Genomic DNA, 15807 nt, shown 5'->3' on the forward strand with positions numbered 1-15807 from the left:
TTGTATTTGCATGTATATCTTTTTATTTCAATTCCAATGTTTATTTCTATTTTTTTATGTCTGAAAACCAAGAGAAGTTTGCTGTAAAGTAACTTATTACTTATTTATTTTTTTGGTTAATGTATTAAAATTTACAATTAATGTACAATTACATTTACAATTATTTTATATATCAAACAAATATTACAGATAGATAGATCGATAGAAATATGCAAAAAAAAAAAATTGATCTACATAAATAACAAAAAATTAAAAATAAAAAAGCCACTAAGCGGACCTTAGATTATATGACTATTTTGTCAAATTCGTTTGACTTGATGTTTATGTATTTATTTGTAATTTTTCTAAAAATTAACAAGACTTTCCTATAGAGGAACTTTTAATTATTTATTAGTTAACTTAAAAACACTTTAAGTCAGCCCTGTGATAAGACTGGCGACTTGTCCAGGGTGTACCCCGCCTCTCACCCAGTGTCAGCTGGGACCGGCTGGTTTTGTCTGTTTTTGCTCTTTGAATGCAGTGATTTGAGGTCATAAAATTACTTGACAGCCATCACCAGTGCATACAAATAATGCACAATGTTAATCAGTTTTTTATTATCAGCGAGCTTTAAAAATGCACATTTTCTCATTATTTGCTGCTCTCTGTTTTATTTGTAAAACATTACTCATAAAGAAACTTTCCCAGAGGTCTAATGTTTTCTTATAATGTTACCAAGCCTGCCACAGCTCATAAAAACAACTTTGAATACATCCATTGTATCATTCACGAAATGCGAGAAGATGTTAATAAAAACCACAACCCCATCTTCATGTTTCCATAGAGCTCTTTATTATATACAGCAACAATTAATTGGCAGTTGTGTAGATATGGTGATAATCTTGGCAAGCTTTCTCCATTCATCAGTGATTTGTGCGTGTGTGCAGTTTGTTCTGTGAAGCAGCAGAGAGATCACTCTTCCCAGGGGCTCATGTCTGTGTCGATGGCCACACAGTTGTATGCAGCGTAACGCAGCTTCTCCTCACAAACTTTTGCACTGCAGGACAGAACAAACAAGAGGAGGGGACGAGATTTCAGGCAATAAATATACGATTACTATCAATAAAAAGGAGTTTTATGAAAAAGTTATCCACTTCATAAGAGTGTTATATTAGTTTAATAAGTGTATGATTATGCAGACTTTAAGATTAGAGCAACCGGTAACTTGTGTATTGCTGCAGCTCAGGTTTGTATCAAAGTGCAATGTGGCAATGCACATTGTAAACACAGCTGTACGCACAAAACACAGAAGGCTAGCATACCTTGGATAGTTGGGTAGATAAAGAGTGCTGGAACATGTGGAGGACTGCGGAAGTGCATCTGTTGTTTCAGAGCTAAAACCGGGAAACAGAGGACATTTTGAAACAGAGAAATTAATAGCATCATGTTCCATTGTAGGTTTGCTAGATTAGCCGTTTCGCCATAAATACCAAACAGTGATTTTGTTTTTAGGGATGTCCTCGCACTCACCCTTGCTTGTCAGGAAAGACGTAGATAGGCGCGGGAAGACGACTCCTACCAGTTACAAACCTCAGAAACCTGCTGCGATCCTCTGAAAACAAAATTCAAAACGACATCGAGTCACTCACCCACCGAGAAAAGTTCATAGCTCATAGCCTTCATCTCATCAGTAATGCAGAAGGGTGCAGTATATTTTCCAGCACAACAAATACACCAAGACAAATGACAGGCCTCAAGCTACGTAGTTAATATGACATGTTGTAAAAAGACATTCACTAATGTAAAATGTTGTCAAATAAACAGTGAACTGACCATTGGTAAAGTTTGTCAGCGCCTCCCACAAGTACTGCACCCTAACGTCACTTTGTTCCAGGTCTTCATATCGTGCTGGTGGGGCAACAGAAACAACACTGATGCAGAGTCCTGACCACAGTCTTTACTTGAAGAAGATGTAGAATCAAGCACCTACTGAGCTTTTCGCTCAATTGCAAATTTAAAGCTTCTTAAAGGATAATTCTGGTTTATAACTACATTTGGTTTAACCTCCGAATGAAGTGGTTTAGATGATCTTGACTACATTTTTTGGCTTGGTAACATCCTGTTTGATTGGACTTTGTTGTTGCAATGTCACTGGGTTCCCGGATCTTAGTAATAACAATAGTATCTTATATGATGGAATCAATGGCGAAAACAATGAAAATAAAACTAAAGCAATAATAAACCAGAATTATCTTTTAATTTATCCATTGCGAGCAGATGTTTGTGTAAACTGTGCGCAGCCATGGTAGCAGCTCTGTGCGGCTTGTACTTGAGAGGCTGAGATGTTCAGACTTTTCACTCAAAACCAAAGATGTGAAACTCATGGTGGCGCTAGAGGAAAGTTCAGAGGACAGCAAAAGTCATGAGGGTTCATCCTCTGGAAATCATAAATGTCTGGACCAAATTTTGTGCCAATCCACCAAGTGGATGTTGAGGTATTTCACAGGATCTGCTGGTAACACTAGAGGAAAAGTCAGGAGATGTACAAAGTCATTAGGATTCATCATCTGGCTTCAGTAAACGTCTCTACTACATTTCATGGCAATCCAACCAACAGTTGTTGGGTTATTTCAGTCTGGACCAAAGTGCTGGATCGAACGACAGACCAACACCGACACCCCTACAGCCATGGCGCTAGCACGGCTAAAAACCCACAGTGTCACCTCTTCAGTCAGAACAGAAAATGTGCACTTATTGTCAGAGGGGCTTTGATAAAACTGCAGGCTGGACACTCACTGAGTCGTTTCAGGGCTTCCACGGTGATCTCTGGGTCTCCACACACTTTCTTTTCCACTTCCTGCCAGGTGAGCAGGTCCAGCACCGCCTGAGGAACCACCTTCAGCAGCCCCGCCTGCATGGCTGCAATCTGTGACGCACAGATCATCATCAGGCACATTCGCACACTTCAGTGATTTAGCAGCTAATGAAATAAAAGCACCGGCAACAGGACAAAGTCAGACCACATTCATAGTAGCAATGTACAGGGAGATAAAGTGTAACAACGCTGAAGTCAGACCTGCTTCTTGCTCTCCTCCAGCCGAGCCTTCTGCACCAGGCGGATGAACTCGCTGCGGTCCTCGTAGCGCACTGCCACATTGCTGCCGCCGGGGATGAGCTCCACCATCTGGCTGTCACTCAGCAGGGTGGTGTACACCAGCTCCTCGCCGAACCGGAACTCGAACGTCTCCTGGTCCATGTTCTCCATGGCCTCCAGCAGGTTTACCTGAGCACACATCCAAATTTCCCTTGAAACAGTGTGTAAAAAAACGCTAGTAAAAAGAAGATTAGTGGCTATGTCAGACAGACGGAGCTGGTTAAGAAGAGTCTTTTAATGGCATTTCCAATTTTAATGCAGATATGGGGAAGGCTGACATGCAGTAAAGGTCATGCGTCAAATTGAAAACCATTCAAGTCAGATATGATGAAATTTATTGATCAAAGTAAAAACTGGGTCACTGGGTCACAAGAATACATAGAATATCTAATAAAGGAAAATACTGACAATGCAAACTGATGTCAGCCATTCAGAGCGATGAAAATGGTGTGTGTGATATAGTCTGCTGAGACACCACCTCAGACCGACATAGGGTTAAGATTTACATTGCATGACTGTCGAGCAGGTGTAAATATTTTGAATGTCCTCACCAGAACAGAGTCTACAGCAGGGAAATCTTTAATCCAGCTGACAGCTTCCCCGGTCAGCTGCTTCCACACCAGCCCAGGCAGAGCCAAGACCTGCAGGGTCAGAAGAACAGGACACAGAAGAAGTCAGAAAAATCAGGTCTATAGACATATCCATTCCTTATAGCGATGCAAACAACCTGCAGTAGGTGGAGAGTGAGCATCACTCACCAAGAAGTCTTTTCCTCTGAGAGCAGCTCCCATGAGCTGGCCGATCCACTCGTACTTGTGGAACTCTTTACAGGACGGGTTGGGGACGTAGTAATCTCTGGCCTCTAAGGCGCCCTGAGAGAGCAGCAAAGGACGGTTTTAAGCAAGAAGCAACATCCAGTGACAACAGAGAAGTCCAGTCTAAATCCTGACTGTGTGCAGGCGGTGATGGCGAGTGTTTTACCTGGTTGGATGTGCGGGAGAAGAACGGCAGAGGCATGGGACACTCGGCGGAGCTGGGGCAGAGCTCCTCGGACATGTCCGCCAGGCTGTCCCGGAATCCACCTCCCTGGTCAATGATTCCCTCTGCAATGAACTTACATTCCCACCACTGGTCATAGCGAGCAGGCCATCTGATGAATCAAGAAGATTTTAGATTCGAATGCTCTTTACTGACAGACTCATTCAAGAAATAAAAATCTGAAACTGACACGGAAAACTAAAGAAAAATAAAATAAAATGCACACCTATAATCCAAGGTCTTCTCAAATTTGTCCGATGGCTTGAGGCCTTCATACACCTGCAGAGACACACCGATGGTCAAATGAACAAACAAAATGATCCATGTCGTCCAAAACGGGAGCACCAAACACTCCCTTTCATCTATCCATCTCATCACACCAAAGTTTATTGGTCAAATACCAAGTTTCACTCTTCAGGGCAACAATAAGAGTCGAGTCATCACCTGGCTGAACACGGCGTTCTTGCAGCTCAGGTCCAGAGACGGGTTGTCTCTGTGCTCCATGGCCAGACGTCTGTTGATGTAGAGTCGGGGCATGAAGTTTGGCTTACTGGTCTCAGAGTCCTTCAGGCACTGGGTGATGAGGGCCGAGCGGCGCTTTGACAGCAGCAGGAACTGCTTTATGCTCTAGAGGGTGCCAGAGAACACTCAGGTGTTTAAAAAAAAAAAAAAATCAATATGACCTCTTCATGTAACATCAAGGGTGGGTGGGAAAGGATTACATGGGAGTGGTCGCGTCCCCGCTCTGAATGTCTCGAGTTGAATTTCAACACACAGAACATGATAAGCAGAAATACACCGTAATATTTCACATTAAGCTTTTCCGAGCTTAGCTTAGCTTTTTTGCACTCTCTCAATGACAAATATATCCCTAGAATTTCTGGATATCGACAGAAGAGCTTCAGGCTCTCCTAACAGTAATACATGTTGTCTACTACTTAATAATACGGTATTTAACCTGTTACCTTCTTTACCGTGCACACCAGAGCACTGGAGGAACGCATTTTTGTATACTGAGTACGGTATAAAGGAGATGAGTGCAATAAATTCTACCTTGACTAAGACCTTAGCTCAATAATGTTCAGCAGAGCTTTTATTCTTAATCTCAGTGCCCTTTTCAAAACACTGTCTCACTGTCATTCAATAAAAGCCACCTTTATGAATATATACTATAAATCCGGTGGCCGTTAAAACATTACAGTAAAGAACAGCTGTTTGGGGCTTATTGCTGCTTATTGTTATTCACTGACCGTACTGCATATTTTAAAATTTTTTACGATGACTCACTTTGATCTGGTTGAAGGTGCCCAGGCTGTAGTCCCAGGCCGGCACCAAGTGTGGGAGCACACTGTCCAGGAGGCAGATGAACCTGCAGAGATCGAGACAGAACAAAAAACTATCACCACAAACCCTGAGAAATGCTTGTTGTTTATTGCTTATAATCAATCAATACAATTAGAGAATTGTGTCTGACTTGTATTTCTGAGATTTAAATATCTCTGAAGTTGGAATTTCACTGTAAACATGCCACGGGTTGATCAAACTGGATTGAATGAGATTTCTAAAACCGTCTGGACATGTACTGGACACATTTTTTCCTGAGTCTTGCATAAAAATAGGGACAAATATTTAACTCCATGATATTTCCATGACTGTAGAACCATGGCAGTATGATGAAGCTCGACCTACCTCTGGATGACCAATGCTCTGCGGTACAGGACATCAGGCAGGGTGCCCTGCAGACGGGGGTAGCGCACCAGGTTAGAGGACTGGAAAACATCAGCGTTCAGACCCAGGTCCCTCTCACATGAGGACTTGATCTTCAAGCCTCGGATCCGGACGTCTATTCCCTCGTCTGTGAAAGCAAAGGAGGGAGACAACACCGTCTCAAAGCCGTGGTATCATTTCAGACGCCTTTGCACCCATAAAACCCCACAAAAATGTATCCAAGTGTTTAAAATCACTTGAAGTATCTGCTTAAATATATACAAACATGTAAAAAGCCTCACCTCTACATTCCTCAATTCGGATTTCAATGACAGGCAGGTGGGTTGTCATGTCCTCCAGCACACACACTTCTCCAATCAGGTTGCTAGAGGCAAAAAAAAAAAAAGAGGCAGTTGAAAACAACTGTAATCAAACTGACTGAAAGTATTTGTCAGTTAGCTGAAGATGAAGAAATGGCTTCAAGTAGCAGGTAAATGTGCTACATAATAAACTTTTATCAAGAAACAGGCGGTGATTCTTCAGCAGAGCATCACATTATCAACAGAACAATATATCCGGTAGATATGCTGCTGCTGCTGCTGTAATAAAAGGCAGCTTTCTTCCTGAATTTGAATCATATGACCATATTCTCCTTCTATTATATTTTCCTAATCCATTTAATGCACTAAATAATATCAAAAGATGGTTAATTATCATATGATTTCCCCAAATGCCGATAATGTACGGATCATCCTGCTTTAAACAAGCTGCTTAAAATATTAAATGCCGAAACAAAACACAGTCCGATTACAGCTTCAATACAAAACCAGTGGTATTAGTCTTCCTACCAAGGCTCATATAGTGTAATCTGAAGCATATCTGTGAGACCAGAGGAAGTTTTTTTTTTTTTTTTTGGTGAAATATACTGACAAAATTATTTCAGAAAGGCTCACTCGTCTATGGTGACGTCACTCAGTTTCTTCAGGTTGTCTCCCTCCCCTCCAAACACTGTGACTCTCTTGGGCATGTAGTTGTCGTCTGTCGAGTCCACGGTCAATATCAGTTTACTGGAGAGCAAAGGGAAGCCCATTATATACATGAAAAACACGTTATCAACTAGATAAAAGTTAATAGGAGATACAACTTTAAGCAAGCAGTAAATATGTCCGGCCTCATGGCACGAATGTGTGAGTGACCGTGGATCATTCCAGCTCGATAAAGCAGGATTTGGGTCTAATGTCACACAGTCTGTTGTATTTTGACTGTCTGAATACGAAGCTAAACAAAAAAAAAAGACACCCAACATATGTCTGTAGTGAAGAAACTAGGACTGATCATAGTCAATCTACATAAAAACCACTGGTTTCTTTTGTGAAAGGCAAATTAAATGTCAGCTAACGGTTACTGTCATTATGATTAAACTGCAGATTATTTTTTCAGCGAATCGATTCATCATTTAGGCTATGAAATGTTAAAAAAAAAAAAAACAATAGACATATATAGCTGACATCAAGAAATTACTAACTCAAATATTAAATACAGTAAGCTCAGGGTTTAGATTACAATGAATAACGTTACACGCACTAAAGTTGGCCTTCATGTCCTGTTTATTGTTGTTTTTTTTTTAAACTGACTGTCGCTCAGCGGCTGCCTACTTGACCACAGTGCCTCTCTTCATGTGCAGGCGGATCCAGTGTTGTCCCTGCATGCCATCGCTCTCCCAGTAGGTTTCAGTGTCGCCATCTGTCAGGCAGCTCGCCCCTCCACTGGGATCCTCCTATCAAAAAAGTAACAGGGTGGTTTGATTTGTAAAACAATTCACTAGCAGAATTCAGGGAGAGGAAGCCGACAATAAACAGAATGCTTGGTTTCTTGGCTTCAATACTCATTAATTTATTCTCATAGTTTCGCCTTGAATAGAAACGTATAAACCTGCAGCAACTAAAACCCCTTTAAAACACTGTTTTTTTGTTTTTTGTTTTTTTTGAAGAACTAACTGTTTTGTAGAGGAAAAACAGAGAAACACAAAAACCTGCAGCATGTATTTGACTTACCGAGCATGAAGAAACGTCGATGCTGGTCACACATTGCTTCACGCTCCCCAGGTTCTCATCCTCTTTCCCTATGTGGTCGTAGAAGTAGTGCACCAGGTCCTCGTCACATTCGTATGTCCAGGTGGGAGGAACATACCTACAAGATTTGAGGGGAAAACATCTTAATTTGACAATCTGCTGCTGTAGGAAAAACATCCCGAAAGGGAAAGTCTTGTCCCTCCAATGTGACTTCACACAAACAGGCTCACCTTAGCTTCTGGACGGCGTCCTCGTCAGACTCAGCGATTTTAGGTTTGGCACCCATGTAAAGCGCATTCTCCACATCCACCACCTGCTCCCACCTGTTGCAGGGCTTGTGGTCGTAGCCGAAGAGCTGCTGCTGCCTGCTGACGGTCTCTGGTGACTCCACCGGCACCAGCCTGTCGCCCCCCTCCGTGTGTTTACACACCAGGATCCAGCCTTCCTCCAGCTCCTGACCGGGACGGTGCTCCTCCAGCTGCTCCTGGTAACACACACATGGGTCATTACGTCAACACGCGATTTTCCAACCACATTTATAATCAAATAAATTCATACGTAATCCGAACCTTTGCGGATTAAGAGGTTCAAGTAAGGCCCTACGATGAGGAAAACAAAAAAAAAATCATAGCAACAGGAACCAGACTATTTCCTGACATTAATAATACCATGATACTTGTTAAGGCATGGCTAGTTATAACAACAAAAGAGCTTTGATATTCTCCTCTATTTCAAAAATTATTCTGAGGTCGTTTTGATTTAAAAAAGTACTCCCACGCTTTTATTCCACTCCAAAACTTTTCCCTAAATTCACACCACATTCTCGCAATGGTGCTGATGCAATCAAATGTGAGGAACCTGTATGTTATGCCTTCGCTATGGACTGTAAACTGTAAATATCACACCTCTCTTTTGGAAAAAGGTATTAATGTCTCAACAAAAGTGTCTTCTGCTGTTCTAGGAATCTATGTAAACAAACTGCATTTGAACATGCTAATTTTTGTCACAAATTTTATACAGATTATTCCTGTACTTTTGCTTTGATATTTCACCAAAATGATGAATTTATAGTATCGGGTTTTTAAATTAACGTACATCTCCAAAAGGTCCATGACATTTCCTACAATTTTCTTACCTCTTAAAATTCAGATTTAACCCCATATTTCCCTTGAGTGCCCTTAAAATGGATGAATCAGTATCACATATATATTCCGTATCAGTTTGCTCCGGCTCTTCTCAGAAGCTAAACGATGTTTACACCGATACTCAGACCCAAGACTCCATGGTTTTCAAATGGCTGCACCATTACATCACATGGAAATATTCCCGATGTCTTGTGCATCATTTTGTACACACTTCCCCTCAGTATGACGTACAGAATGTGTTATCTTTAGAAACTGTGGGATCTCCACTCGAATTTAAGATGAAGTTCTGTGGGTGTGAACGACGTTCAGCTGCACAGCATGAGTTTGTCCTGACTGATCCACCGTTTTGGATTAGCACTCTTACTTAAGTAAAGGATCTGCATACTTCTTCCACCACGCAATTCCGCCTGAATTGCATGATGATGTGACTGTAGAAAACGAGAGCGTGCGCTTTACCTTGTTTATTTTGACCCAGAGGCCCTGGCTGTTGCAGTACTCTTCCCCTGTTGTCCGGATACACGTGCCTTTCTTTGGTTCGATGTTGTACTTGCATGCTCTCTTGCTGTGGGGGACCTGGTGTGGACTCTCAAAGACGGAAACGAGGGTTTTTCCGACTGTGGAGCCTCCTGCAGACGCTCCGGAGGAGGCGGAGGAGGTGGACGATGAGTCCTTGCAGATTTTGTAGCACACCTCTCTGGGGACATAACACAGACACTCCGGCACCGGCTCGCTCCTCCGGAAATTCTCAATGCACCTGTTCAGGAAGCGGATCCTGCCGAGCAGCAGGTGAGGGCTGTCGCCCAGGGACATGATGATGGTGATGGTGATGATGATGATGATGATGATGATGATGATGACAGTCAGCAGCTCGCCGGCAGCAGGAGGAGGGCGTCAGCTGACATTACACCACTGTCCTGGAAGCTCCTGTCAAACAAACAAAAACAAAACCGAATATTCCTGAGAAACAGAGGCTTCCACAAACAGCAACCAAACCCCGTGAGTTGATTAGTTTATTTAGCTTTGTGTGAAGGGGCCGAAAGGGCAGAAAAAATCTTTTTAAAAAAACAAAAAAAACCCCAAAAAAACCCCAAACCCTGATCAGCAACCAAAGTTCCCTGACACCGCGAGAAAGGCACCGGCTTCTTTTAGACGGTAAGAGTGAGCGAGCTAACGTTAGCACGGTGGCTAGGCGTTAGGTAAATGACTGTGTCCACAGGCATTTGCGACGGCTGTTATCAACGAAACCAGGTGTTTTAGACACGTTACATTTGGTCAGAAGTTAAGAAGACAAAAAACATTTATGAGCCAAAAGGCAGAGCGATGTCTAGAAACTGTAGATGTCAACATACCCTTACTGCTGGCAACTATTTTTAATGTGAAACTCGTCTGTCGGCTTCGTAGATTTCTACAGATATTTTTACAACGCGGAAGACGCCTTTTGACCCTTTCGAACTTCCGTCGTTTTTGTATTTCAAAATAAATGTATCCTATTTAATTATTTTCTTTTTTTTTTGGTCTTTTTGCTTCATTTAACATAATTAACTACAGTAAAATCTTGTATCATCTCACAGTTTTGTACACAGCTGTCCGGGAATTTACCCAGTTTGAATTCAATGAACGATGAGCATAAAGACGTAGCTTAAGTTTTTGTTTTATGGTTTTCAGCATATAAGGAGATCACGTGGATTAAAGTAAAAGTAAAAGCATACCTCACACATGCTGCATTGGCCGCACAGTTGTACTTTGGTACAATTTAAATTTTGAGGTACTTGTACTTTACAAGAGTATTAATAGTACCATTTTATGATACTGCTCCACTACATCGCAGAGGGAAAAAAAAGCATTTTACCCCACTACTATTTATTTGGCAAATTACTTTGCAGATGTCACATACATAACGTGATCAGCTTTTTTACATTAAACCATCGAATGGTAGACAGAAATGTCAAAATATGCTCCACCTCAATCAGCTACTACAATAAAATGCTGTTAACACATTATGTGTAATGCATTAATAATGATAATCCAAGAATACAGGCTATATGATAATATAATACTTTTTGAGGGACTGACACTTAAAGTTCTTTTGTTTAAGTACAAGTCTGAATGAATTACTTTCATTTTTTACATTGAGTTATCTCTAGGTCTACTTAACAGATTGTATAGACTACAAAATATATGACCGGTCTCTTTGCATCAATGGATTTCCATGTTTGTGACATGTATTTAACTAAAAGTGATAGACAGGGGAAAAGACACCAAACCAAATTAAGATACAATTAATAATCTCAATTTGTCTCAAAGGTTGTGAGATGCTGTTATGCATTCACAGTGTACAGTTGTGCATCATTACTTGAGATCATAAATGTCTAGAAAGGGACCATATTAAAGTAAAAACATGTTTGCTTGCGTTCATTTACATACTTGCATAACAACACCAAATATGTCTCATTTTGTAAAAAAAAATATTTTATACAACATTTTAATTTTGGAAAAAAATAAAACATGCAATAGTTGCGGCACGGCTACCAAAATGCAACATGGGGCAATAAGTCAGGTTATTTTCATGAGTTATGTTCCACTGCAACTTTAATCAATGTCTTTTTTTGTTCTTTGTGGTTGGTGGCACTGATGTTACCCTCAGGGGAAACATCAGTTTCTTCTTCCTCATTTGGGTGTGATGAGATGTCCATCAGAGAGGGGAGACTCCCACCACGCAGGATGCCCTTACCCCTCTGCAGAAGACTGTCGAGACCATCACCCAGAGAGCCCTTAAGAGGTGAATACTGTTTCCTCACAGGGGTGTCTGCAGGCTGGTGAATCTCAAGATCCTCGGCACTCATCCTGCAAATACGGGAGACATTTTTTGCAGTGGTTTTGATTTGTCTGGACCCTGAAGCAGCAGCCAAAGGCACTGAAATATATATGATATAAAGGTAAACATTAGTTAACCTCATGTGAAAGGTGGAGCCTTTGAAAGCTGGTTCGAGATTCTCTGCTGCTGTCGATAGAGTGTAAGGGATGGAGAAATGTCTCTGCGCCCAGTGCTTGTCCTTCACAATTGGAGCCAGGTTCTGGTACATATCATCCACAGCCAGCATTGACACCTACAAGAGAGGGAAACAGAATTAGCACTCATTTTAGATTTTTTCAATTGGTTGTATCAGAGAGAAACCTTGAGGGGAAAACCTGAATGTTTCGGTCAATCAGCTGGTTGGTTTCAAAGTCATCATCGTCCTCGCCAAATGGGTTGATGATCAACTCCCCGACCTACAGAAAGGACACGCAATGAAGTCGCTCTGTCATCACAAAATCAAAACAAAATCTGTTTCTACACAAAATCTGTTACACGAATGTGCTGTGTTACCTTGAGCCAGCCGGTGTAGAAGAAGAACTGCAGCAGGGTGAAAACAGGGACGTACATGTCCAGTTTGTGATCCTTGTATCCCTTCTCAGGGTTCAGGAATTGTCGGCCAATCACACAGAGGGCAAAAAACGAGTAAACTGCAATAGTAACTACCTGCATCGATAAGCAACGAGACAGCGATGGAGTCAGTTTTCGAATGAATTTTGGTTTTATTTTGAAGTATGACTGCATTTGAAATAAAAACGATAGAGAAGATAAACAGACACCAGATGAAACAAAAATACATTTTGTTGAATAAAAATACAGTTTTGTCTCTTCAGGAAGTTTGACTGCTGATCCCAGTGGTGGAGGAAATATTCAGATCCTTTATTCAAGTAAAAGTAAGTACTAATCCCACACTGTAAAAATGCTCCATTAGTAGTAAAAGTCCTGCATTGTTACATAAGTAAAGGTATGTATGAGTGTATATAATGTATCCTCAGAAAAATGTACTTAAAATATTAAAAACAAAAGTACTCAATGCAGAAAAATGTCCCCTGGGAGTGTTATGCTATAACTAGAGCTCAAGCATTAACGTGTAAGCAGCATTTTACTGTTGCAGCTGGTTGAGGTGGAGCAAGTTTTAACTACTTCGTGTAAGGTTGCAACTAATGATTTTTTTAAATAACGGATCAATATGATGATTATTTTCTCGATTGATTGATTGTTTGGTTTGTAAAACTTCACAAATTGATCAATAAAATTTACTTAAAAATTATTAAAGAATAATGACAAAGAAAACGAAGCAAATGCGAAGCCGGAGCCATTTTTTTTGCATGAAAAATGTTTAGTAGGTAAAATCTTACTTTGTAAATTAAGGCTGTTGAATAAATGTAGTGGAGTAAAAAGTGCAATGTTTCCCTCTGAATTGTTCTGGAGAAAAAGTATGATACTCAAGTACCTCAAATATGTACTTGAGTACATGACCTTAGTTACATTTCGCCGCCGGCTCATGCTACCTGAGTGTAGACCAGAGGGATGCTTATCCAGTCATAGTGGAACAGGAGGCTGCACTTGGCTCTGTACTTATTGAGCTCCTGCAAACACAGTAGTTTATACAGTTACAGCATAAATATAGTTTATTCATATGTTAGGCTTGTATATCATTTGCAATTTCTCTGTTTTTTTTAATTTGCAATTTGTAAGGTATAGAAAATGTTTGAGTGTGTGGTCATTTGTTCACCTGCAGGGAAAAAGACAAATCACTCACGTCCATGAGAAGCCTCAGAGCTACGTCGTCCCTCACGCGACCCTCCTCCCTCGCTCTGGATGCCAGGTTGGAGAACCACGTCAAGGGCATCCAGTACTTGTTGAAATCAGAGTGCAGCGACTCAAACTTCTTCAGCTCGTGTGTTGTCATAAATCCTGCACACAGATTAGACATATTGGTGTCAGTTGTAAAAGATATTTGCCATTCAAAGGCTTCAACTTTTCAGATAAGCAAATGTGAAAAAGTTTATGTTCTACAAAACAGTCAAAACATTGTCACAAAGCCTGTAGAGCTGCAACTATCAGTCGATTAATTGATCAGACGACAGAAGATTAATCGGCAACTATTTTGATAATCAAATAACTGTTACAGTCATTTTTAAAAGCAAAAATGCTGAATATTTGATAGTTCCAGCTTTCAAAAAGATCATTTTTTCCCATGTCTTAACATGATAGTAAATTGAATATCTTTGGGGTTTATGACATTTTGTGACATCAGCTTGGGTTTTGAGAGACTGTGATGGGCATTTCTAGCTATTGTTATGACATTTTATATGTGGACAATTAATCAACCAACAAAACAATCTGCCCTTCGATTGATTATGAAAATAATCATTAGTTGCAGGCCCTAAAAGAAATTCATAACTGAAGTGATGCACTCCACCTATTTACACTGCAGAGGAAGAGGTTTTTCAATCATTTAATTAAAAAAAAATGTACATATCTTAATATCTAAATATCACTCCACTTTGAGTGAAAACCAAGAACTCAAACCACTACTTAAGTAACAGGCAAATTCATTTCATTACCGACATTGAAATCAACCCAGAGCTTTCCCTGTGTGAGTGTTAGAGTGTTAAATTTGGCATTTTAATAGCTGCTGTTTGATCTGCTGGGTCACTAGAATTTCAGTGTCGTCTCCTATTATACGAACCTACATTTTACAAGCAAAACCACGTTGTGCAAAGTAACTAATAATACCTTCAGGTTTTAGCGAAACGCTTTTATTTGAGATGGTGAAAAAGTAACGCAAAGTCTTCAAGCAGAAACGTTGAAGGGAAGCAGCCTGAGTGTTATAAAAATGATACGACGGTGAATGTATTTAGCTTTTGGACTCACCAGCCTCCACAATGTGCTCCAAAGTGGGGAAACGCTTGTGGACTCTTGTGCTTATGGAGCGGAGAATAAGAACTGAAGATAAGTTGGCGTATCTCATGAGTGTCCGTCGCAGCAGACGACCCCTCTCGTCTGCCCCGTGGACGTTTCCAGACACCACCATCATCAGGTTGTCGGGCAGCGGGAAGCTGGTGTACTGACCCCACCAGCGATTAAAGGCCAGGGTCACGTAGAAACCTGGGACAAAAATAGAAATTAAGGTGACCTGCTGTGTCTATCGACATGGCTTGTTTAAGACAGATCCAGTTCAGTCCGACTTACCCAGTACAAATAAAACTGGGATAAAGTTGGCGTTGGTGAACTGATCACAGTAAAGGGCGATACGCTCAAACAGATCCTGCTGCTTTGGCGTGAGGAGGAACCTGTGAGGCAGATAAAACCTTTCCAGTGGAAGACACAAGCACCAAAACGTGATCATACTGCCACAGATGGCAGCAGTAAAAGATGAAATCAGTCTGTTTACCTATAAAACACACTGAAAAATAGATAAACCCCACAAAACACCAGGAGCTCCTTATAAAGCAGCCTGTAGATGCTCCCCTTCCACCTGAACAGGAGCTTGGAGAAGCCACCAAACCTTGCATTGGCCACCTCGAGCGTGTAAGAAACTGTCATGTCTACTCCGCGTTGTAGCAGCAGCAAATTCCTGCGAAATATCAAAAATAAACCTTGAAACCTTGACTCCTTCCTGTTCGAAATCTGTAGCACATCAAGCATCACAAAAACCCTGAAAATGTGAGTGACCTGTGAAGGCAGATGTATCACCTGGTCCTGCGTTGAATCCTGCTGTCCTGGGAAGAGAAGTTCTTCCTCTGGGTTTCAATTTAAACCTCTCTGTTGTGCAGCCATAAATTAACACCTTCAAATTTATTACCTGGGAACCTGATGCCAGCAGAGAGCTACCGAGTGCATGGAAGCAAC

The 15807-nt window shown here is 41.0% G+C and overlaps 2 protein-coding genes across 2 annotated transcripts; both read right to left on the bottom strand.

Annotated features, from left to right (window-relative positions):
* Nucleotides 1-808: 808 nt before the first annotated feature.
* Nucleotides 809-10554, bottom strand: hectd3 (HECT domain containing 3). Its single transcript, XM_040144378.1, has 20 exons — nt 10445-10554; nt 9552-10019; nt 8181-8434; nt 7933-8068; nt 7534-7655; nt 6832-6945; nt 6181-6263; nt 5861-6026; nt 5459-5540; nt 4616-4798; nt 4398-4450; nt 4115-4283; nt 3892-4005; nt 3685-3774; nt 3056-3262; nt 2776-2905; nt 1813-1887; nt 1510-1591; nt 1302-1373; nt 809-1036 (listed from the first exon to the last, which is right to left on the bottom strand). The coding sequence occupies exons 2-20, from the start codon at nt 9903-9905 to the stop codon at nt 952-954; spliced, it is 2571 nt and encodes an 856-aa protein (XP_040000312.1). The 5' UTR covers nt 9906-10019; nt 10445-10554; the 3' UTR covers nt 809-951.
* Nucleotides 10555-11659: 1105 nt separating this feature from the next.
* On the bottom strand, nt 11660-15539 carry best4 (bestrophin 4). Its single transcript, XM_040143786.1, has 9 exons — nt 15350-15539; nt 15148-15248; nt 14830-15063; nt 13712-13866; nt 13461-13538; nt 12463-12615; nt 12285-12365; nt 12048-12202; nt 11660-11939 (listed from the first exon to the last, which is right to left on the bottom strand). The coding sequence occupies exons 1-9, from the start codon at nt 15499-15501 to the stop codon at nt 11660-11662; spliced, it is 1389 nt and encodes a 462-aa protein (XP_039999720.1). The 5' UTR covers nt 15502-15539.
* Nucleotides 15540-15807: the final 268 nt, after the last annotated feature.

The sequence above is a fragment of the Xiphias gladius genome, chromosome 14, assembly GCF_016859285.1.
Source record: "Xiphias gladius isolate SHS-SW01 ecotype Sanya breed wild chromosome 14, ASM1685928v1, whole genome shotgun sequence".
Lineage (NCBI taxonomy): Eukaryota > Metazoa > Chordata > Actinopteri > Istiophoriformes > Xiphiidae > Xiphias > Xiphias gladius.

What these genes read in the sequence shown, in the direction of transcription:
- best4 (XM_040143786.1), bottom strand. Translation starts at nt 15,501, where the DNA reads ATGACAGTTTCTTACACGCTCGAGGTGGCCAATGCAAGGTTTGGTGGC. An exon ending in GGAGCACATTGTGGAGGCTG is followed by an intron (nt 13,867 to 14,829) that starts GTGAGTCCAAAA and finishes ATCTGTGTGCAG; the next exon opens with GATTTATGACAACACACGAG. An exon ending in TCTACACCGGCTGGCTCAAG is followed by an intron (nt 12,366 to 12,462) that starts GTAACACAGCAC and finishes TCCTTTCTGTAG; the next exon opens with GTCGGGGAGTTGATCATCAA.
- hectd3 (XM_040144378.1), bottom strand. Translation starts at nt 9,905, where the DNA reads ATGTCCCTGGGCGACAGCCCTCACCTGCTGCTCGGCAGGATCCGCTTC. An exon ending in AGAACGCCGTGTTCAGCCAG is followed by an intron (nt 4,451 to 4,615) that starts GTGATGACTCGA and finishes GTGTCTCTGCAG; the next exon opens with GTGTATGAAGGCCTCAAGCC. An exon ending in GGAAGCCCTGAAACGACTCA is followed by an intron (nt 1,888 to 2,775) that starts GTGAGTGTCCAG and finishes TTGCCCCACCAG; the next exon opens with CACGATATGAAGACCTGGAA.